The sequence below is a fragment of the Erpetoichthys calabaricus genome, chromosome 2 (assembly GCF_900747795.2).
Source record: "Erpetoichthys calabaricus chromosome 2, fErpCal1.3, whole genome shotgun sequence".
In the NCBI taxonomy this organism is placed as follows: Eukaryota; Metazoa; Chordata; class Cladistia; order Polypteriformes; family Polypteridae; genus Erpetoichthys; species Erpetoichthys calabaricus.
The window spans coordinates 103,947,152-103,971,429 of NC_041395.2; the positions used below are offsets into that span (position 1 = coordinate 103,947,152).

Genomic DNA, 24,278 nt, shown 5'->3' on the forward strand with positions numbered 1-24,278 from the left:
ATTTACACAATCACACACACACACAGCAGACACATACCCATTCTTTCATTTTCTTGCTTGTCCAGTTCAGGGGAGCCAATGTCTGTCATGGCAACACACTAGTCGTGACCAATGACAGTTCATGGCACACACTCACATATAAATTGGGAAATTATTACAGCTAAGAGATTATCGTAATACACACCTATAAATGTTTTTAGCATCACTAGGAAATTTGTAACACACCACTCTAAAAACACACACTGAAAACTCCACACTCTACCCATGGATAACTCACAAAGGGAGAGTTAAACCTTTATTTTCATTGGTTTAGTTTTCAGTTGCCTATAGGATTTCTTTTTTTTTTTTTATTTCTTCAAATATTTTAATTTAATATTGCAAACAACGTCACAACATACAAAATGAATTATATTTTGCAGAACATATGTCAATGAATAATCTTTTATATCTCATTTTTTAAACTTTGTGGGAATAAAAAAATAAACAGCAAAGCTTTGACAACAGCACCTTGACATTTGAATTGAATTCCAATGCTATCTGTAGAAGTTTAAAGCAGTAAACAAGTATAATACTAACAGGAATAAAGATCACTTACTGTCTAAAATGTAAACGGAATGTTTTGGTCAGAATTGATTTCCTTTTTCAAAGTGGACAGTTTCTCACTTCACAATCGAAGCAGCATGCAATATTTTTTCATTCATTTTACTTTCTGTGTTTTCTATTTAATTATTTTTTCAGATTCTTGGCAACGTAAACAAACCACAATGTCTTGAGGAATGTAATACAGAATTATTTGAAATTGTGCGCAGATGACTTTATTTTTTTTTTTTCTTTTATTTGTCTTGGTCATGGATATGTTCAATAAATAGACCGTATTACCACTTTACTGTATAAACTTCTTTTTTTTTTCTTTTTTTTTTAAACTTTACATGCAGTCCATAAAATTATCATTTAACGGAATAATTTACCCTGTTATGTATATATACAAATAGATAATTTCTCTTTTTTTCTCTCAATAAAATCTATACAACGTTAAATTCACTATCTCCCTCTCTTAATGGTTAATGTACATACACAGGAAGTGTCTATTCTTATAAAGCGCCAGCCAATTTTTTTTTTGCTATCCATAGTGAGAGCTCGTACATATGACTGGGTCGTCCGACACTGGGAATTGTAATGCCTCTTGTCGATTCCTCTGCAGCCTTCCTTGGTGTAGCCCATTGGGTTACATTTGGTCTCATAAAAGTATTGCTTCAATTGGCCGTTTGGTACAGGGACCTTTTCCAGGACGGTTACCGTCTGCCCTGACATGTCCACTGCCGTCTTTTTGTCAACAGCTGTCACCCATTCACTAATACTGTCACATACGCTGAGCTCGCCTCGGCGGGCCGGGTCTGAGTGGCGGCGCACCCTCATGGACATGTTTGCCGAGTCCAGGTAGTTTTTATACTCCTCCAGGAGAAAGAGCAGAGGGGGTTCCAAAGGCACTTGGCTACTGATCATTACGCGTGATGTGTACATGTCCGCATCCTTGGGATCAGCCCCCTTTGTGGCAGGCTGAGGCTCATTTCCCCCATCAAGCAGTTCCTCAATGACCTGCTCAAAAGTGTCCGCTAGTGACGGCAATCCACGTTGGGGTACACCCATGCTCTCCAAAGTCCCATGGGTCCGTGCTCCAAGGTAGCCCGGTCCGGCGTGACCTCGGATGACGCCGGCATCTTTCATGGGAGCAGCTTTCATGCAACTAAAGTATGAAATAACCATAGTAATGAACAAGATGGTCATCACTCTTCTCACCTGGTGGAACTGCAATGGAAAAGAAAGAGAAAAAAAACAGATGTATTAGAGGTGTGAGGAGAGGTGAACAGCATCCATCATTGCCACATGTTAACCAATCTGACTTTTAGACATCATCAGTGGTTAGACCACTGACGTCACTGGGAGTTCCACAGGAAGCTCAGAGAAGAGGCTCTCGAGATGTCATTAAGAGCCTTGATAATGTTTCTCCTCCCCCTTTTTCCCACGTTCCTCCGCTTTACACATTCCTGGTGGACTGTGACAGGACCCTACAGAAATTAATCCATTACAATTATGGGATATAAGACAGACATTTTCTTTCTTTTTATATTTTGTCAGGGTTAAAATAAGTTGTAAACATTCTTTCACTGAGATAAAATAAAAAAGAAAACTCTGTCATTTTAGTAAGGTAAGTAATAAGCTGTTAAAAATCCTAAATTAGCAGTCTCTCTTGCTGCCTTCTAGTTTGACAACCCTAGCAGGTGTTGAGCCTTTTTTAGAAAGAAAAGAGAAAAAAAAAAAACAGTGCAAATTACCCCCCTGGAGGGCAGTCTTGTGTGCTGTCTCCCCCTGGAGATGCACACTCTGAGAACCTTGGACATCCATCTGTATTCTCTTTTTACGTTCTCTCCTCCCCGATTTCTTTTGTTTAAAATATGTCTAATATTTATCTCAAGCCTTAATTTGCACCCAGGGGAGAGAACATTGGCTCAAGCCGTCTGCACACTCACGTCTCATATCTGCGTTCTTTTTTTTGACCTTCACAAAGTCTCTTTCTTTCAAATCCCTGTCAGGGTTGCCAGGTTCTAAATTGCCATTAAACCCAAACTATTCCTGTCATTATGGTGGATAGTGATGAGGTGCTGGTTCTTGAGACACTGAAGGCTCCCACTTCTGAGGTACTTGAAGTAGCAGATTTGGGTGTCAGCTCAGGGAACATGTCCCATAAACAGGGGCATGCTGTACTATAATTAAAGTGGGAGGCAATTGTTCCATGGCTCACCAGTCAGAAAGCAAAAAAAAAGACACTTTCTACCCTATTATATGGGGAATCTTGAGGTTCATTTCATTATAAACTAAGAATGTTTTCTTCTGTGATTACAGAATCACAGAGCTATTGTGAGAGAATCTCACTCAACATTAGAGTCATGATAATAATTAGTAATAATAATAATAACTGGGTCCTTACTGTACTTCAAGACAGCTGTAAGAAAACCAATTTGTCAGAACTGGGCAGTGTCGCCACACTTAATCACATCCTGTTCTTTTACAAGGTGTTGTTTTGGCAACAGATGAGAAAAGTAACTGAAGCAACAGAACAGGTACAATTCCTAAGGGCCCGTTGGCATTCCTAAATTAATAATTCATATGTATTTAGAATGATTCAGAAAATTAGGTTTTTGAAAAAAGTACTAAAATATGATTAGACTGCCCCGTCCCCTTTACGCACACACATACACAAACACATTCACTTGTAACCTTGGTTCTTCAAGACTAATTGATATGTGCTGCCCTATATTTTTAAACACTGTGAAGACAGCCCTAGAGGCAGGCATGCTCTCTCCGGAGCCCTGACTACGATCATGTCCTACGTATAATAAACACTCGACTCCTGTTTCATCAGCTGCCAAGAGCATCTCCAAGAATACTAGCAAAAAAAAAAAAAAAAAAAAAAAAAGGTAATCCATGCAAGAGACTTAAGTTGTTTTACCCAAGGCAGTAAAAAAATAAACATAATGGCTGATTCTTTTCATGTGACAGACAGAACAAGAAAGCCCTGATTATACTTCCCTTTTCACTTGATTCTGCCGGCAGGGATACCAGCATCTCAGAGTGGATGTCATGTGTCGATTTATTTATTTATTTATATTAATTGACTGCAGCCATCTCTGAGACACTCAGTAATTAGGTTGGCCCAACACATTCTGGTGCTTGTGGCAGAAAGACGGCACTACAGGTCCAGCAACATCACTTGGTGGTTCTCAAACCCCGTCCACTAGTTAACTGCCACTTTTTTTTTTTTTTAATTGAAGGTTTACTTGTATTGTAATAATAATATAATAATACATTTTATTTAGGTAGCACCTTTCCCATGCTCAAGTACACCTTGATCTCCTGATGTCTTCTCGTTTCATCTCTATCTCTGCAAAGTTTACTTTTCTCATACATTTAGATAATGTGTATGTGCTTAGGCCATGACATTATTACTCTTATTTTTTTCTACATTTTAAATTTTCTATAAAACCGGCACAGTAAAACAAGCTTGCCTTGCCATATGTGTTCTCTTTTAATGTTAGCACAGGTTACATCTACAGACAGGGGCAGGTCTACAATGAAACTAGTGAAGCTTAAGCTTCAGGGCCCTTAATCCTGAAGAGGCCTCAGAAGTGACTTTAGTTCACGTTGTTTAAAAATATTAGGAGTCTACTGTATGAAAAGGGTTTTTTTTAAAACCCCTACATGTAGTGGTTAAAATAAAACAAAAATTGTGGTGATCTGTCATGGAAAAACCCCATTGAAGAAGATAACTGGTTACCCAGACCTCACTGCTGGTTGAGAAGGGGCCCCAGAGCAGTTCAAGCTTCAGGGCCCCAAAAATGTGGGTCAGACAAAACACACATTTTCTACTCAGCCACTGCCAAACTGCCCTGGTGTGAATGGGACTGTGCTTCTGTACGCCTTGGTATTGGGCTTGACTCCCGTTCCCCACAATACATAATGGAAATAGAAGAAGAGAACTAAAATAATTTATATGTGCCAGTATCTGGCACACAAAAGTATCTAAAAACGTTTGATTCTGTACACTTAAAGGAAAAAGAATCATTATGATCATCTTGCTCTTCACAAACTGACCACCGAGTTAAATTACTTGTAAGAAAACCCAGTGATTCTCTAAGTCCTATATTTAGGTATGACAATTAATAGTTTAAATACCTAAGCTATAAATGGTGTGGGCAAATGGGGGCAAGCCAGGACAACACCCTTAAACAGCAGCCAGAACAAGTCATCCACTTGAAGCTAAGCATGTTCAGGTTTGGCCAGTACTTGGATGGGAGACCATCCAGATAAAACATGGGTTGTTGCTGGAAGAGGTGTTGGCAAAGCCAGCAGGGGGTTCTTATCCTGTGGTCTCAATGTGGATCCCAATGCCCCAGTGCAGTGATGGGGACATTGCGGTAAAAATGGTGCTGTCCTTTGCATGAGACATAAAACCGAGGTCCTGACTCTCTGTGGTCATAAAATCTCTGAGCATCCTTCATAAAGAGTAGGGTGCATCCCTATGTCCTGGCTACACTTCCCACCTCAGCCTCGTCATTCTGACCCCCTAATCATCCCCTGTCTCTGACTGGATAACTATCTCTCACCCCTTCACCACCTAACAGCTAATGCATGCTGAGTGCACTAGCACAAAAATAGCTGCAATCACATCATCCAGTGGTGGCTGAAGTGGCTCCCCACTTCCCACTGTGTAAAGCACTTTGAGTAGTGAGAAAAGTGCTATATAAATGTAAAGAATTACTGTTATTACTATTAAAACACAGCATGGCTTGGACTGTGAACCACAAAGTGCCAGTTCAATCTCAGATCTCTTACTGCTGTATGTAATTCACTTATCCTGGCAGTTCTTATAGCTGCACACATAAATAAGCAATGGTGTCACTGAGACTTGTAAACTGCCTGACATAAAAGAAGGAGAGGACATTACTGAATTATGGCAGTGTGTTGAGGGTGCATTGCTAATGGGGTATTAAGGTTGTACTTGTCATTGAACCAGTCTCTTTCTTTCTTTCATTCTTAGAGAGAGGATGCTAGGAATAGACACTGCCACTGGTACTGGAGGGGTGCTATGAGAGCTTTTACCACAAGAAGGCAGCATTGCATCCAGTACCTTGAGACCATGGAGGCTGACTATGTATACTGTACTTTAGTTGGCTTATTGTCATATATGGCAAAGACAAAATATGGCTTTTTGTGAAGCAATCAAATATAAAAGATAAAATAGCTTCACCATCATATGTTTCACAACAAAAATGATTGCCTTAATATAGAAATTATTATAATGTAAATTATTCAGAAGTCCTTTGGTATTGTCTTTGATGCTACTCCCTGGTAACCTCCAGAAGCAGAAACACAAGCACTTAATGTGCTATCTCAGGTCTTGGATTCATCTAACCATGAAGTCCAAAAGCAGCACGCCAAAAAACAGCCATGTTATTCATGAGTATCCTAGAGAAAGTTTGTAATCCAACGTCCAAAGTCATGTCAGCTATGTAGTAAATGGGGCACGCAGTACACCAGGTTAGCCATACACCTTATGTAACAACAGTCATTGGCAACAAATTGGCTGTCCGTGCATTCACTAATACTATCCTGTCTTATTTCAAAATTCTCTTTCATGAGAAGCACACTTTTTGGATGAGTGAGCTGGTTTACTATAGTGTTGCAATATGGATGGATAAGGACTTTCCTACTGCGGCTCATAGGCACATGCATTTTTGGATAATTTCTTGGGTTACTCTTTTTTGTGCATGCAGATATTATCCCATATTCGACAAACCAATACATCATTTTATATATTCTTCTGTGTCACGTGTATCATGTTTTGAGATTCATGGAGCTTTTATCTGTTGTAACTTGATTTTATGATGAGCCGCCTGAAGGTACCAGTATTTTCCATGCCTTCCGGTGTTACAACTGTACAAGGTAAACAAATCCTAAAATGAATAAGGAAACCTCAGCACCAAGTTTAGAATTGAACACAGGAACTGTCAAAAAGGAAACAATACATTGTTACAATATTGTGAGAGTAACACTAAATCTGTGGATGAAAGAGTATTTTAGTCAACATTAAGAAATGATTTACAGCTGCAAAACAGAAATCTGATGCAGGATGTGCAGACAGAAGTGACTTGGCTAATACAGTGGCAAGGTCATTGAGGGCAGAAAATCTGAGTGAAGTAGTAAGAAAAGTCCCTGCACTGCTCACCCACCACAACCAAAACATCAAATAATTATTGGGGAAACCCATGCACATTTGAAACTCACAATGCCTGCACAGGAAGTATTATTCTCCAGTTTATGGCACGCCATGTCATATGGGCTGCCAATTCATCTACGGTCACTTCTACAATTGTAAACCAAAGGTGCTGACAAGGCCTTGAGGATCTGCCTATTTAGGGAAAGTCACTTTAGGACATCTTGGAAAATGTTCTACAATATGAAACAGAGACAAATTCCTTCAGCATATAAAAATCAACATCTGGCTGCTTATACATTCCATTCACCGATATTGTGAATGAATTTATTCTGTTACAAAGGGAACCCTCCATGGGATCCCTGTGCATCATAAGTTATATTTATATACACACTCACATTCATACTGGATCAGCTTAAAATTGCAAATCAACCAGATGTGCACTTCTTTGGGTTGAGGAAGGAAACTAGTTGACTTTGAAAGGACCCACACAAACACAGGGAAAAAGTAGAAACTCCACGCTGACAGCAAATGGACAGAGATTTAAACCCATGAGCATAAACCTGTGAGGCATCAGTTCTAACCACTGCCACACTTTGTCTTTCTGCTCAGTGCAAATTTTGACCCACTGGATTTCTTTAGGTGTTAGTGCATAGGAAAGGTGCTATATGCATAAAATGTATTATTATTATTATTAATGAACCCAGAATGGACATGGACCTAGTACAAATGGACTTTCGTAGTAGCCAACAGTAACAAGATACATGCAATAGATCCTGAACTACAACACTGAAGAACTTTTCAGAAATTTGCAAAGTATGTCTGTAGCATAACTTCTGCACTCCATGAGGTATTTACTATGAAATGTTAATCATGGAACCGTCTGTCTAATGCTGCATCCTTGGCCTATGCAAGAGCATAGGTTTTGTGCTACTTGCTCTAATATTTCTAATTCCATGGCAGTCAGATATATGGTATGGAGTGATCCAAACATTGATATCAATCCATAATTGAAACACTGCAGGTCCACTGCTATCCCAAAACAATTCAGGAATGGCATCAGAATGTTTTTCATATCAGATAAAACTACAGTACACAGGAAAGCACAATTCTCATACATTAAAAATTTATAGAAGAACAACACAAGACAAGGAAGTAACCTATTAGGGTCCTTGAATGAAAGAAATGTAAATAACCTGCACTACACATTTTTTGCAAATGTGTTCACTATAAAAGACGCTATGAAAAATGAAGGTAAAATTGATGGATAAACTGTACCAAGGCAAATTCTTGTTTAATTCCCCTTGATCGCAAAGACATTTGGTGCGCCAGTTTCCACCAGCATGACAAAATAATGAGACTTTCAAAGCCATTCTTGCTGCGGCGCTTCCACAACTCAGAACACCCTTAATTACCGAGCACAACATCCACACCTAAGCCCTGCAGCACTGCAAATGACTGACAAGTTTTAAAGAGGAATTAAAATCAGTTACCACTTCCAAAATGACCCCAGGTAAAGCATGGCTCACTGGAAAGTAAAAGTCTCAAGAAAATTTTCAAAAAAAAAAAAAAAAAAAAAAATCAGCTGCACTTAAAATAAAAGGCGACATGATCCTCACTGTCCAACAATAATCAGATTAAGACTAAGCTCTTATTTACAAAAAAAAATGTAAATAGTTTTTGGAAAAGGCTTATCTGTCTTTACTCTACAAGACTCCTTGCAAAAGCAATCTTGACATACTTGTATTTTATATAAGGATTAATGTATTGTATATCCTGGTCTACTGATGCCAAGAGTTTCATCGTGAAGTTTGCCCTTCTAAACACTTACTGTACATTAAGTTCTGAGTTCTGAGCTTTCTAGCTGTGTAATACTATAACATTTTCTATAAAAAGGTCCTAGAAATCTCTGCTTCCTGTTGTCTGTCAACACAGGAGGCCAGAAGTTGTCCCACCATGTTTCAGCCTGCTTCAGGCTATTTTTACTGGATGTTCTGGAATTTTTTCTAAACCCACCCCAAAGCCTATCTCATACACCCCACCCCCACATACTCTGCCAACACTTATCGTTTTCTATACATTAAAATGCAGAAGTAATGGCAACTTAGCTTTCACTTTTCTTGTGTTCCTTTATTTAGTATCAGCCATCCATTTCCTAAACTCGTTTATGTTCATGGGGGATCATTGGACAACCAACATTTACCTAAAGGTGTGATGAAATACCACAAACCAAACTAACAGATTTGTTGGTGTGAATGTTGTAATAAATACAATATCTACCATATATAATATTCTCAAACTTGCTTAATCCAATTTCAGATCATGGGGACATGAAGTCTGTCCTAAGAGCATCAAATATACGGGAAGAAGTAACCGTGCGTGTGGCACCAGTCCATTACAGGGCCTACTCACGTGTGGGCCCAAATTAGAATCATCATTCAACCTGCCATGCAGGTCTATTGGATGAAAACTGGGCTACCCAGAGGAAGACCATCTTAGTAACATGAAGAACATGCAAGCTTCACAAAGATAGCAACAAATAATGCAATTCAAATCCAGGATGTTTGATCTATACAACAGAAATGTTAACCACTGCGCCATCTAAATAAACTTTTAACAAAAACTGAATATTTTGTACTTGAATTTAAAGTTAGATCTTGGGCTAACATGGGGTAACCAACTGAACAGGAAAATGGAAAACTTCACTTTAGTGGTGAAGATATACTTAGAATTGTCACCCTAGATAGGAACACTAGGAAATAACATACTGCATCGTCTTTAAACTGTTTGTAAACCTAATATTCTGCTCACTGACACTGAAAATGTATTTCACTGTGCAAACACCAACACTAATAAATCAGGGAGTAATTCCTGCAGGACCAGATTAAAAACGGAGATCCTGGAAAACTAGCAGATCTCTCCCATGACACCATGGGAAACCCCTGTTACTATCAAAGTGTTTTCCCTTGATCTCAACTGGACTGTCCAGGTCTTCAGAAAATGTATGACCAGTAGTAGAACAATACAAACAGAAGACCTGTGGAAGGAAAAGCCCTGTAGCATTGTTCAATAGATCCACCAGACCACATCAAGATATCTAACTGCTTTTTGTGAGCACTTCCTCCACCCACTGTTTATCAACAGCCTTCCTTGGCCTGTTTTCTATGCAGATGACATAATATGCTCACCTGACATACATAAACTTGTGCGCATATCAAGTTCCTGCTCCTCCCCACACTTTCATTTGATAAGAATCTATCAAAGACTACACCTTGTTCCCTAGCCTTCCAAAATGTATCAAAAATTTCAGTCATTTCTGAATGCTGTAGCCGGATTAAAGTAAATCCCAATTTACCAGTTTAATGCAAATATGATAAAAGATGTGTTGCATCACTCGTTGTAAGGTTTCACGCATTCCCTCGGAACAAAACTCCTCTAATCCTTTTCTTTGCCGCTCCCACTAACTGAAAACATACTACCTGCTCTCCTGTTGAAGTTTAAAATGCATACACAGAGTTCAGAAATGTATAGTAATACTGTTTACTTGAAAATAAACTTTCAAGTCATCTTTTGACAAAGCTACTACAAGGATTACTGCGAAGCAAACAAGGTAAGACTAATAATTTGTGTAAACAGTGTGGCATCTAAATGTGACTACTTATATAACGAACTCTTTGAGATCTAGTCACCCACACCCAAATGTGATCTTCCATATTTTAAGGAACTTTACAACAAATGCAACAGGTTCATTGATAATAATTGTTCTGTATTTTTCAGCTATAGTTAGTAAATTTGAATCTTTAAAATGCTGATGAATATATTTTAAAAAGTCATATCTTAGTGAACATTCATATCGATGAGCCATCAATATGCATTTGGATCATCTCTTAAAATTCTAAATCTGCTTTTTCCATTATGTGGAATCTACTCCTGTTTATTCTAAGGCAGGCACCATTAGATGTCGCTGTTAAGACATTTTATTTTTTGTAGAACATATATTGAAATATCAGTGTAAATTGTTTTAAGAAATAAGAATGTGATAATGGAGAACATTTTCTCAGATTGACAAAACTGAAATAGCTTTCAGCTGCAAATCTCAAGTTTTATTTAACAGAAATGCAACTGTTCACTAGTTCATGCTAACAACTGGTGTAAACAAGATTTTCACCTCGAATATGCATTCCGTTACTTAATTGACTTGTTTCCAAATGTTCCCACAGTTGCCTAGGAATATTAGACTGTACCATATGTTGTTTGCCTCACATGAGGTGCATTTTATTTATCTCTTCCTGTGTAGATTCTGTACTCTTAGATGAAGTTATGTCTGGCAGATTTCTTTAACTTTATTTTTTGCCCATGTGTTTTTTATTATTCAACATCTTATAATAAGACTAATCTTTCCAAATTTTATTTGTTCCATGAGATGTTCCTCTGTTGAATGAGGCTGTCTTTAAAAGTGGTTTTCTTGTACTCCAAGTGCTATGGATGATGCTAAAACATGGGAAATGCCTCGCTGCACTTTGTCCTTTGCCAGTTGAACTTTGTTAACAATACTTGATGTCAATTATAATAAAAATCACGGGTGGTCAATGGTGGTCAAATTTGTACCACTCTACTTACATCCAGTATTATGGTACTTATGATGTGCTAAGGTTTGTATTAACTCTAAATATTACTTTTACAGCATATTTTTTCTGAGTCAATGAAGAGACATATCTAAACTCAACAGAAACTGCCTGCTTGATTACTTTGATTTTCAACACAAACCATATGCCATCTGCTATATACATAAAGCCTATGAAATCTGCAGTCAAATACAAATTTGAAAGCACTTCATTCTTCAGGGTACAGAAAAATTATAAATTATGATACACACTGTAGATCCCCTGGATACTTTCCCCATTTCAGATTATCTGTGCGTAATCAAGTGTATCAATTTTAATATTCTGTTTTCAATGTGGGGTGTTACAATGAGCCAGTGGTTTGCAACAAGGAGACCTGGATTCAAGGGGAGTTTGCATGTTCTCCACGTGTGCACATGGGTTTCCTCCAGGTTCTCCGGTTTCCTCCCACAGACCAAAGACATGCAGATTAGGTGGAATGGCGGTGTTAAGTTGGCTCCAATGTGTGTGTGTGTGTTCATCATGTGATCAATGACCACCCTGTCCGGGTGCTGTTGCTGCTTTGTGCCTGATGATTGTTGAGATAGGCTTCAGCTGACCCATGGATAAGTGGGTTATGAAGATGGACAGATGTTTTCAGAGTGGGACTGCAAGGTGGTGCAGAGTTAGTACTACTATCTCACAGATCCTAAGCTTGTAGTCCATGCCCATCCATTACCTGTATGGAGTTAAAATTATTTTCATTTGTCTGCAATGGTTTTCTCTGATTTGCTTCATACATTCCAAAGAGGTGCAAATTATGCAATCTTGCAATTCTAAAATTGGCCCTGTGAGTGTGTGCAAGAGTGGACCCTGCAGTTCACTCTGTCCACAGATTGTTCCTGCTTTGCACCTCATGCTCAAGAGACATGCTTCAAATCTTATGGATCCTGAACTGGATTCACAAGGCTTGAGAATAACATTTGTGGTAAGTTTTTGGAATTCACCCTTTCCTAGTATTGTTTTATTTAATAAGCGCTCCTCAATTTACCATTTTTAAGAGGAATTTAAAAGTTTAAATAATTTATTTTTTGATCCCGATTTTTCCAATATAGGTTGTCCATGAGCTAGAGTATTTTCCAGCAGTATTGTTCTCAAGGTAGGTAGCCCAGTGCATGAACAGCTCAAGCACACACCCACCATGACCAATTTGTTATCACCATTTTACCTAACAAGTATGAGTTTGGTTTGTGCAAGGAAGCTAGAGAATGGGAGGAAATGCAAATGCCATGTAGACAATGACCGGGACTGAAATCAAATCAAGATGACAGGAGCTGGGAAACAGCTGGATTAGCCACCATACCACCAATACTTTTAAAATTCCCAACTATTAATTGCCTAGGATTTTGCACATTCATAATAACCATGCAATAAGCTGTGGTGCTTGGGACATACACATTTTAAATTTAGTAAACCAGCATAATTTGCATTGTAGTCAAAATTAGACCTCTAGAAGTTTTCTTTAATCATTGGCATATCAGGTAGGCAAAGTATACAAATAGCATCATAGCTGACTTTCTATACCCAGAATTGGCACATTGACCTTCTAGAAAAATAAAGTGTCTAGTGATTTTCTGGATAAACACATTCTGTAACTTGAAAAAATCTCTCTTCATGTGTGTACTTCAGTTCATTCAACCATTTATCTATTAACTAGATTATCCATTTCAGGATTATAGTGATGGCATATGCTACTACCCAGCCCATAAAGTGAAACCCAGTTCAGGCTGGCCTCAGGGGTTTCATGTAAACTCTCAACATCAGTTTCAACCTCTCACCAGAAGACGAGTGATGGAGGCAGGACAAGATATCTGAAATGTGGAATAAAAAGAAACCAAAGGAATTCTGGTCTGGAAAAAAGAAACATGAACTTCCAGATGTAGTGTTAATCAGTGTCTGACAGCAGGTTAAGAGCGGAGTAGTGAGTTCCCCTCCCCCTCAGTTTCCTCTGCCATTTCCATATGGTTTTCTCTGTCTTACCAGAAGAATATCCGGGAATTAAAAAGCTGTCATTCAGGCAGTCAACAGTGACAAAGACAGATTTTGAGCTGAGCCCAGGTGACAACCAAGAATACTTTCTATGTTAATAAAGACACAAAAAGACTTCTAAACTTACTGCAAGTTTATAATTTTTTTCCAAGTCACGCGTTTGCTTTATTACATTCATTTTATTTTTGGCCTTGCTGTGAATGGCACTTTGTAAGTATATTTATTCTCAAAAAAAAAAATGAAAATACTGACCAGTTAGCCAACTCTGTTACAAAGATGACAGAATGGTTGCAAAACATCAAACAGTTTGAATACTCCCATTGAGTCTGCATGGGGCTTCCCATGGGTACCACAGTGTTCCTCCCTCTTCCCAAAGATAGGATGAGTAGGTTAGTTGGTGACTGTATTTTAGCCTGGTATGATCTGCAATTGACTGGCATCTGGCATGGTTCATGCCTTTTGCTTGACGTAGCCAGGAAAGGCTCTAGCTCCATAGAGCCCTATAGTTAGAGTTAGAAGGTTCAAGAATGGATGGGTGGATGTTCATTGCTTAATTATATGACCATCACAAAATTTTGATCACTGTTTAAAAAAAAAAAAGAAAAACTTATCTACCATATCAGATTTAGGTTGACTACATATATATATTTTTACTTACATATTGTAAGAGACTAAGGTTGATTACTTATATAAACTGTAAATATATACTGTGTATTGCACTCATATATTGTATTAGACTATAGTTGACTACTTTTATACACTATGCATGTATATACTGTAAGGTACTTAAATATTGCATAAGACTAAGGTTGACTACTTATATATACAGTACTTATGTTTTGTATCATAGTAAGGTTTACTCTTATATACTGTATCAGACTAAGATTGACTACTTATGTATACTGTACTTATACAGTATATACTGTACCTATGTTTGTATCATAGTAAGGTTGACTACTTATAAACACTGTACTTATATATTATATCAGACTATGGTTCACAACTCATACATACTTAATGTACATATACTGTACCCGTGTATTGTATCAGAATATGGTAGACAACTTATATATACTGTACCCATGTATTGTATCAGACCAAGCCTGACTACTTGTATATACTGTACTTATATATTGTATCAGACTATGGTCGACAACTTCTATATACTAAATGTACATATACTGTACCCATGTATTGTATCACACTAAGGTTGACTACTTATATATACTGTATTTTTTTTTCAGAGATAATATGGAGACTTGAATAACTTTAAACATGAATTCTATCATGTGTACTTCAGTTCATTCAACTATCTATCGATTATCTATTTCAGGACTGTAGTGATGGCAAAAGCTAGGACCCAGACCATAAAGTGAAGTCCATCAAACACAGTGCACTGCCATGATATACAGAATTTTATCTTTACTCAGTATGCATAATTCATCCTTAATCTGAACCATACATACTGAGCAAGGCAGTCTCAGTTATGAACTCTAGAAAATGACTCAGAGTCTTGGTGACTGCACAATTCTCTCAAAAAAAAAAACAACTTTACACTTCCATCCTTAGAAGGGAAGAGAGAGTCAGCCAGTGATCTTCTATATTATATTGGGGTCTGCACACTGCTCTAGATCTGTGTTATCAGAGGGTCTTCTTTTAATTTGGACTAAAATGTAATTCTGTCTCACTCTGTTATATTGATTTGCTACTCACTAACAACAGTTTCCTTTACATCATTAGAACATTCTATCCTTTCAGCACTCATCTGTCACTAGGTGGTGCAGCAAGCCCACTGAAAATATGCACCTGCCACAACAAATCTGCATGATGGTCCCCATGTTTTATTTACTGTAAATACTACCACCAAAGTTAAGGGAACAAAATATTTAGGCATGGATCCAGGAGCTTCCTTACCTAACTCCCAGATTCATTGGGAAATATGCAAATTTTGGCCAAATATAAATGGACACATTTTACATTTTTCATTAGTAAGGATTAAAACTCCTTTGTTTACTAAAGAATCTCAAAATTACTTACAGTATGTTTTTATTTAGCCAAATGAGGCAAACAGAATGCAGCAAATTTCGCATGACTATTTTTATCTCTGCCTCTGACGCAGGCAAATGTCAGCTCTTAAGTAATGGAAGGGGTCATCAGTATTAATCTTAGTCAAATGCTATAAATATGAGGTTTTAAAACACTAAAAGTAGTGTTGCAGTTCCAGAAGATGTCTTTCAGAACAACTGAATCAATAGAATTTGGAATTCACCATATGCTTGAATGTTGTGCTGCATGCTGTAAAGCTGCATTATTGCTCTGCCTTTCAGTCAATGTCCACCAAATGCAACAGTCAGATGTGAAGATGCTGAAGGAAAATCTTACTACTTAAGTTGTTCCTTCATTGGACACATTTCTTGTCATTTTCTCCATAAGATTTCTTTCAGACTGCAACAAAAAGAAATCTACGGAATAGCCACATTTTTCATTAAAATTGATAAGAGTAAATGTATCTAAATCCAGTTCTCTCCAATACAATAGAAGCCAACTACTAATGCAAAAAGATGAGAAGCCAAATACCTGTTTTTATTTATATGTCAAATCATTGCAAACCTTTTAAAATGGAAAAATCAAATCAGTAAAGTTTGAGATCTCTGTTAATAATACAATAAAAATGAAAACGTAAACTTGTGCTATTAGGTCTTTTTTGTAGTATGCACAACATAAATAAGCGTATTCATTAAACACGGTTACTGAAAGCAGCACAAGTACATTTCATGTTATGCAAACGAATGTTAAATAATCCTAAAGTTGAATCTAAAGATATCAGCGATCTTGGAGATTAAGAAACTGTTAATGATGAGCCTACGCATTCACTGTTTGTCTTACTCGATGCACTGTTATTTAATTCTTTGTGGTTTATTAGGTTTCCACTTAATGCTCATGGTGATGATTCCATAAAGCACTTTTTAATAGCCGACGGCAATAAATCCCCACATTGATTGAGAGAGATAACGACACCTCACCGGTTTTTAACACGGGGTTGCAGTACACAAATCGAGCCTGTAGGTGCCGCCATCTACTCACACTTCATTGCCCATTAGCTTGTCGGCACACTAAAACCACGACTACTCCAGTACCTGCCGTATTCATTGAATTAGAATCTTATCCCTTTTAAGCGTCCAATTAAGCGCTCCTCTTATATTAGACAATTAAGCCACACTCAATTCCCTTTCCGCTCTCTTTCCACGTGCAGTCCCAGCTCTCCGCTGACGTGGGTCCTGCCGTCTTCGCACCCTTGAGAGTCAAAGAGGCCCATTGACTAATGATCTCTACACGTCAGAGCGTTGGTAAACATGTTATTGTCACCTGTCACCAAATGTGGGCACAAAGCCGGCGTGACTCTATGTTGAACTATTGGTCAAGTTTTTTGACGAGCAAAGTTCAACTGAAAGGATGCCTTACGGAAGCCATCACTGTACCCCCCTTGCAGACGCAGTTTACTCAAGGAATGATGACGGGCCATCGGACATATCAGAAGCGTTGAAATCGTACAGCTGTTTATGAAGAGTGGGTGTACAAACGGCATTTCGTGATTCGCATAGATAAAAATACCGCGTCAGCATTTGATTTGCAGACCTGAAAATACAACACCGTATGACTATGCAATAAATAGACAAATTACTGAAGTCCTCAAAAAACCACACACACGCACAAAGAAACAAACTATAGTTTATGGATATATGCAAAGATACTACCAGCTTGAATCAGTATTGTAAATTGGTTTCCTCGTAAAATTCTCCTTTTACAACTGTTAACTGTTTCGTGCCCTCATAGTTGCAGTCTTCAGCCGCTTTCATTCATTCATTCATACGGTACCTCGTTATTATGGATGCCGCATGTGGTTACTGCTGAGCCACGCTGAACATATTAGAAGCTTATCTTGAACACTTCGAAAGTAACTCATTGAGCGATGAGGAGAGATGTTAGACATAATCCGCAGGAATATAAATCCATCTTTACGTCGCGATCTCAAATAGCTAAGTGTTCAAACTATCATCTTTTTCGAGTAAAACAGCTTTTATCCAGTTCAAAGTGACAATTTAACAATGGGAGTTTGTAAAGGAAACCACTATAGCTACTAATGCGCATTGGGATAAATTAAACGTTAACGCTATATAAAGCATATGCACCGTAAGGTACAGGTCGACTGAGTCTCCGTGTGACTCGTCAGAGAACAGATAATTACTACTAATCGAAATACTGGATTGTTTCCTAACACAAACGAAGGACACGCCTTCAAGCCTTGCTGTTCATAAAAGCTAAAAACGAGAAATATGCAAGACAGGTGAGAGCTCCAAAAAACAAATAATCGAGCACATACTAGGTGGTGAATAAAAACAATACATGCATGCAAAATGATCCTTTTGTATTCTTCTTATCTATTCTTACTTGTACAGTATATTGGGACCATGCTGCATGGTGATTCTGCATTTTAAATAAAGTTGGTTGACTGACTGAATTATAAAACATGCTTAAACCTGTCATTGTAAGACGCTATAAATTCAGCTTTGCTTAAACTGTACAACGTCTTGTCTCTTTGGCAACTGCATGTTTGTCGGTAAAGATACTGTATTAAAGAATCGATGTTTTGCACGATCGTGTAATTATGTATTTTGTGATGACGTGCCTATTGTATAAAACTGATCCTGTCGCCGTGTGGAATTAAATTCTCTACGGCGAAGGGCACAAAAATACACTATTCTGTAAGATCACGCATGACCTGTATCATGAAATTGTATCTTTCCTTGAGCATCCTGTAAAATGTAATATTTTAATCAAATAAATTAACTTAAACCGGCAACCGCCCAGGGCTCGTCTCTGCTTTGCGCCCCATGCTGCGAGATTGGCTCCGTTTCCCCGCGACCCTTAAATTAGATCAAGCGGGGTCAGTAAGCGGATGGATAGATGGATAAACTCAATTCATAACCCTGTTGCTATGAGCGAAAGATCTTTATTAAAATATAATCGACCTTACAGTGTGTAAATCACTCAACAAGAATATCACATTCTATCTATGATTTAATCAGTTATTAAATCTGTATTTTGCGTTAGTGATCAGCTATAAAAGTAAACCAGGTTGCTATGGCAATAGTAGACTACCAATTCACAGATGGCTTATTATATTCGCAGTATAGCACGGGATGCAAATAGTTTTGGGAGATGAATTTTCCACACGCCTGCTGATCTGCAAGCCTCATACAACCGCATAAGAAAACAGGAGTAGTGTTAAAAATAACCCTTAAGGATTACGATGTGAAGGCTAGGGGTCTGTTATTGATTATTCCGCGATATCTAATCTCGGATGGAACGTGTAGTATAATAATATAGCTGTTAAAATAAAAAAGCAGGTAATGTTCATGTAGAGACAATTAACATTACCCAACCTTGTTCCAAAAAGCGAGTCGCTACAGTGCACCGAAAATGCCACAGAAACAGGTAATAAATGCACGCTTTAAATAGAAAATGTGCGTTTATGCTTTATTTTGGGATTCGTTAAAATGGCAACGCGGTATCCTTTTACCTCTACGGATTCAAGCGTTGATTAAAAAAAAAATTGTCGTTGCAAAGCACACAATCCTAGCCCAAGTTTAATTTGACTACCAAGCGCTATTTCGAATACTCTGCATTGAAAAAGATCCTGACGAAAAACGGGGGGGAAAAAAGTATATTACAGACCAAGCCCAGAGAACGGGTTACTCATCCAATGAAATGACCGTGTTAAACCACACACCCAATCCTGGATCAGCGCGAGTGCACATAACCCGAGACTCGACTAAATCCACATCCAGAGCAGGCATTTTGCACACATTTCATTCATACCACTATGCAAACAAAGCCACGTCAATGAGACATTCATTCTAATTATACCCAGGTAAACAATCTGGGAATATAAACAAGAGACATCTTTCTCCGACCATTTTTCTTGAAAGAGATTAAGATCAGAGGGTTCTCCCCTCCAGCTGTGTCCTGAAATTAATTGAACTGCGTTACACCTCTATCCCACGTCCTGAAGCGATTAATTATTTAATGGAGCCCATTAAAGCAGAAGTGCAAGGGAGGGGGGTTGGGTTGAGCTAGACCAGAGTCCACGTACTGCTAAAAGCGCACGTACCTGTATGAAATGTAATCTCACCGGATTGAAAAACAGGTGCATCCATGATAATAATTAATCTACAGAGCTAGACTGCAGAAGCGGAGGATCTTCGCAAACAGGGAATTAAAGAAATGTAGCGTTCATAAGACAAATATTAATACAAAAAAAAGTTAATCGCCTGAGTTTACTACGTGACTTTCCAGGGTTTGCAGCACTTTGTCGTATGTACACAATGACTCAGCGTGATGCGATGCTAAAATGCAAAGTTAAATGATTAAAACAGAGCGCGAATGAACATTTCCGAAGCAGTGTTTCCTAACAACTCTAATGTATCTGTTTATATTGCCCAGCAAGCTTATCCAGTGAGTGCAGTTTAAAAACCTAAAGAATCTGAACGTGTTCCCGGCGCATTTTAAAACAAAGTTTATAACGTGTTTCTTTTTTATGATTAATTGCATACAATAACAGTTTGGAAACGGGTTAAACACATTTCACCAAAACCGTCCGCAATCGCATACCAAACATTCCATTCGGTCAGTTTCATTTTTTCCGTTTTCCAGTATGTTTACATAGTCAACTTCTTTTTTTGGCCGTCACATTTCTTCATTAGTACGCAAAGCTGCGATCAATAAATTCAATCTCGACTTGTCGCGAGGTCCTGACACTCACAGCGTTCAAATGTACGGTCAGAGAACACCAATTCCTCGAAGCTAGGAAGAATCCTAAAGAATTCTTTACATGCCCGCTAGAGGACGCCTTTGCCCGCGACACAGAAGCAGTTTGAATATGAATTATTTTTACTTTTTTTTTTTTCCTTGCAGATGGCGCTTTGCATTCCTTTAATATTCAGGTACCTTACATGACGGCTATCAATCTTCCGATTAGAACAAGGAAATTCACACGCACTAACATTCGATGTGTTGTCCGCAGGGTCAGAATTCGACTGGCAAAAAATGAAACCGAGCTCCAATTCAAAAAAATATTGAAGGAAAAAGTTCACAACAAACCTTTAGCAGATCAAAAAAAAAAACATGTAAATTTCACTTTGGAAGGATAGAAAAGTTCGTTCTACTACTTTATTTCTGCCGCAGTTCTCTAATAAAAGGCTATCATGGACACACAGTTTGATCCAGTGCTTAATATGGCAGAATGCTACCGTTAAAAATGATTCCTATCGCTTAAGAAGAACATTCATAAACAGTACATACTAAAACGGCACAATTCACATGCTAATCTAAACCATTATCTAAGACATGTGAAGAGATAATAAATGAAAGATACACATTTGACATCTAATACATGCGATTCTTCCACTGGTAAAACTGAGCGTGTAAAAAAGAAAAAAGTTTTTAAGCAACCTACAACGTTATATCCTAAACATTAAATAAGTAAACATTTGAGTCTATTTTTCCATATATTAATACTCATAAATCCTTACCCTAGTAGGTTTCGGAAGGAAAATAATAAAGTATCTCCGATCAAACCTTTTTTTACCCTCAGTTTCTAGAGCAGCCCATTTTTTTAAGCCTCATTTGGGACAATCTTCTGCAGCTGCAGCAAAACAACGACGTATTGCGAGATTTTCATGTCTTCAAATTCATCGGCACATTGTGAGTTTAACCGGTCACAGGAAGATTCATGGCTATCCCGTAGCTGAGTGATGCAGCCTGTCATCTCGAGTTACTTATAAAATGTTTATGAGAAGATCAGACTTTATATTTGCCTACAAGCCTGCTTGTTTTATTTATGCATTTGTCTTGCAGCAAAGCCTTCTGCATACACATTTTGTGTCTGTTTGCCAATCAGCACGATATGCACGACCGCATATGTGCGATTATTGATCTAACAGGTTTTATTCATTTTTACAACTTTTAAAAGTCTGAGCGCCTCTTCCGTCACCTACCTACCACCGTCTCAGCCAACACGCACGTAAGACTTCAGGACTTAGTGTATAAAAATCATGCGTGCATATATTAGAAACGTGTTAACGATAAAAGACAAATTGACACACACAAAAAGGCACCCCATTTACAATTCGAGTAAAGCATATGTTTACCAAAGTTACCTTTTAAGTTTCTGATTTCGATATTAACGATACTTCAGGAGACGTCTCCGGAAAAAAAAAAATAAGATGGTGAGCATTTCACGACTGCTAAAAAAATTAAGCCATGTCAACGCAGATGATGCATTTCTAAAAATATTCTGTTCTTATGCGTCAGGTGAAAACCGTATCTCTGTCCTCTTTTGGAAAATCGAGTTATCTCCAATGACCCCCCTCACAGTTCGCCCATTAAGAATTCAATCAAGATAATAACAGCATTTCTTATTAATGAACACCCTGATAGAGTTACAGCGGATCCTTTCAAGCGAGCTGCAGACGAGATACATTTGCAGAAACTAGTACTTGATTACTTTTGCAGACTTTTTCCCAAAGGGATTCGTGAATAAAGAAGACACAACATTAATAAGACGAGCACTACTACTACTGCTGCTGCTGTCATACTGATCATAGTACTACGGATAACGAGGAAATCGCTGCCTACCTTTTAATGCCTAGCTGTAAAAGAAAACATCAACAGAACAGTTTCATTTGGGTCTCTTTGCTGAAACTCCTCACTTTCGTTTTGTCTTGTAATTTTCCTTCTTTTCCCGGTGGGACTACAAGTTCTCTTGTCTGCTGCGCCGCAAATCGATTAAATTATTGATGGTGGCGATTGCATGATGAAGGCAGTGACATCCCTCGCTGGAGTGGCTCCATTTGATCTTGGTGCACACAGACACATTGCATGCTAGCACACTCTCTGAGTTACTTGTGCAGCTCTGAATGAGGACGAGGGTGGGAATCCTCTTCTATCCAAACTACCGCCCGTGATGTCAGAGGCACGTGACTCGCGGTGTGAGCACGAGCTGGCGGCCCTCCGCTACTACTGTGCTGTGGGGACAATTAATCACTACAATTAAAGAATAAAGAAAGAATTACAGAAAGAAAAAATGCCTCCAGAAAGTGAACGACTCATGCCTGGTGTTTTTGTTCAGAGGAAGTGACAAGTGGGAGGTAAAAAAAGAAAGAAAAACTTATTTTTATCTTATTCGTGAGGTAAGTTTAAATAGATGGGGAAATAAAATAATTACACGACTTCCCAGGAAGGTTAAAGCAACATGGCAAAGACAAGATATACTTTCAAGGAGTGCGTGTCCTTAATAGATGAAAGCAGACTGTAGGCACTACAGGATTAAAACGAAGCTGGCAAAAATAGTCACATATAAGAATGTATTATAATAAGGTGCGTTTTCCTGCCCGCACTTTAACAGTCATATAGTCGTATATATAACATCATTAGACAATCGTTTCTTTCACAGAGCCAACATGGATCTTTACAAGCTAAAGTGGAATATTTAACATGCAGATGCTGTTATGATTACCATCAGCAGGAGTTTCTTTAGTATTACACAGTGGCACAGTACACTGGGACTGATTCTGGTCACAGTCGTTGTGTCAATCTGTTTTCCCCCACTGTTCTAAATGTATGCAGGCAAAGCTGACTTGCAACTGCCACCTTACCTTATGATCCTTCCAGGTTGGTTCTTACATTGCACCCAGGACCAATCGCCACAACAACAACAATTTATTTCTTGTATAGTCCAAAATCACACAAGGAGTGCCACAATGAGCTTTAACAGGTCCTATTTTTTGACAGCCCCCAGCCTTAACTCCATAAGAATTGCATTTATTTATTTGATACTTTTATCCAAAGTGACTTAAAACATTTATGATACAATTATTTACATTTCTTTTGTTTTTCAAATTGGAGCACAGACAGGTGAAGAGTCTTGCTCAGTGACACAGTGTGGGATTTGAACCCATACCCTCAGGCCTTGAAGTCCAACACCTTAACCATTGTACTGTACTGCCTGCCAGAGTAGATTCCAGCTCTTTTTGAGAGTGAATTGGATAAGTGGGTTCAAAAAGTGGATAGATGGATTATTATTGCTACTATAAATATTTTGATACAAGAATCAAACAAACCACTTATCCAAGTAGTTGGTGCCTTGTTATTTTAGATGGGATCAACATTTTTATTTTTAGTTGCTTAGCTGTAAAGGTATGCATCTTTTATAAGTCCTCTTTCTACTGTCGTTCACACAAAAATCACACCCTTTGTAATTATTAAGCATGACTGCATCTTTTTTTATCATTTGAAGTCATTTTGTTAATTAATGCAACTTCTTGGATTATTCACCTGGGTGACACTTTTCAGTAATGCAGGGGCTAAAATTCTTGATTGCTGAAAACAGAAAGAGAACAAAAAGATGCCCCCCTTCTCCACCCCATCATTCTTTGCGATGCATAAATATTCAATAAGAATCTGCTTTTTCTGTGTCAGATAATTGTTATGTAATGTTTTACACGAGGGTGCTAGCCTAGAACAAGTAGCAATGACGCAGCTCAAAACTTGTAAAATGAAAGTAGAAACACAACATCAGTTGTATGGCTATCTGTGTCTGCATTTTATTGTAGCTTTATATAATGTGCATATTCTTTGTGTTTTCTTTCATTTTAACTAATATCCTACTGTTAAAGGTAGGGGCATTGCAGCAAAAGGCCAATACTTGTCAACATTTGCTCAGGATTAACAGTGAAGGCTTTGATGCTCACTTGCACATGATATCCATCCCCTTCACCATATGATCATTTAAATTA

The 24,278-nt window shown here is 38.1% G+C and overlaps 1 protein-coding gene across 6 annotated transcripts in view; it reads right to left on the reverse strand.

Annotated features, from left to right (window-relative positions):
• Positions 1 to 259: 259 nt before the first annotated feature.
• bdnf (brain-derived neurotrophic factor) overlaps positions 260 to 24,278 on the reverse strand; it is a 37,131-nt gene continuing 13,112 nt past the window's right edge. For 3 of the 6 annotated variants that reach the window (XM_028794232.2, XM_028794226.2, XM_028794231.2), the window contains exon 2: positions 260 to 1,806. In XM_028794232.2, coding sequence (XP_028650065.1) covers positions 1,042 to 1,785 — 744 coding nt within the window. In that variant the 5' untranslated portion in view covers positions 1,786 to 1,806 and the 3' untranslated portion in view covers positions 260 to 1,041. Of the gene's footprint in view, positions 1,807 to 21,014; positions 21,060 to 21,641; positions 21,662 to 22,119; positions 22,445 to 24,278 lie in introns of those variants that run through there. The other 3 variants (XM_028794227.2, XM_028794229.2, XM_028794228.2) reach the window with 3 other exon arrangements.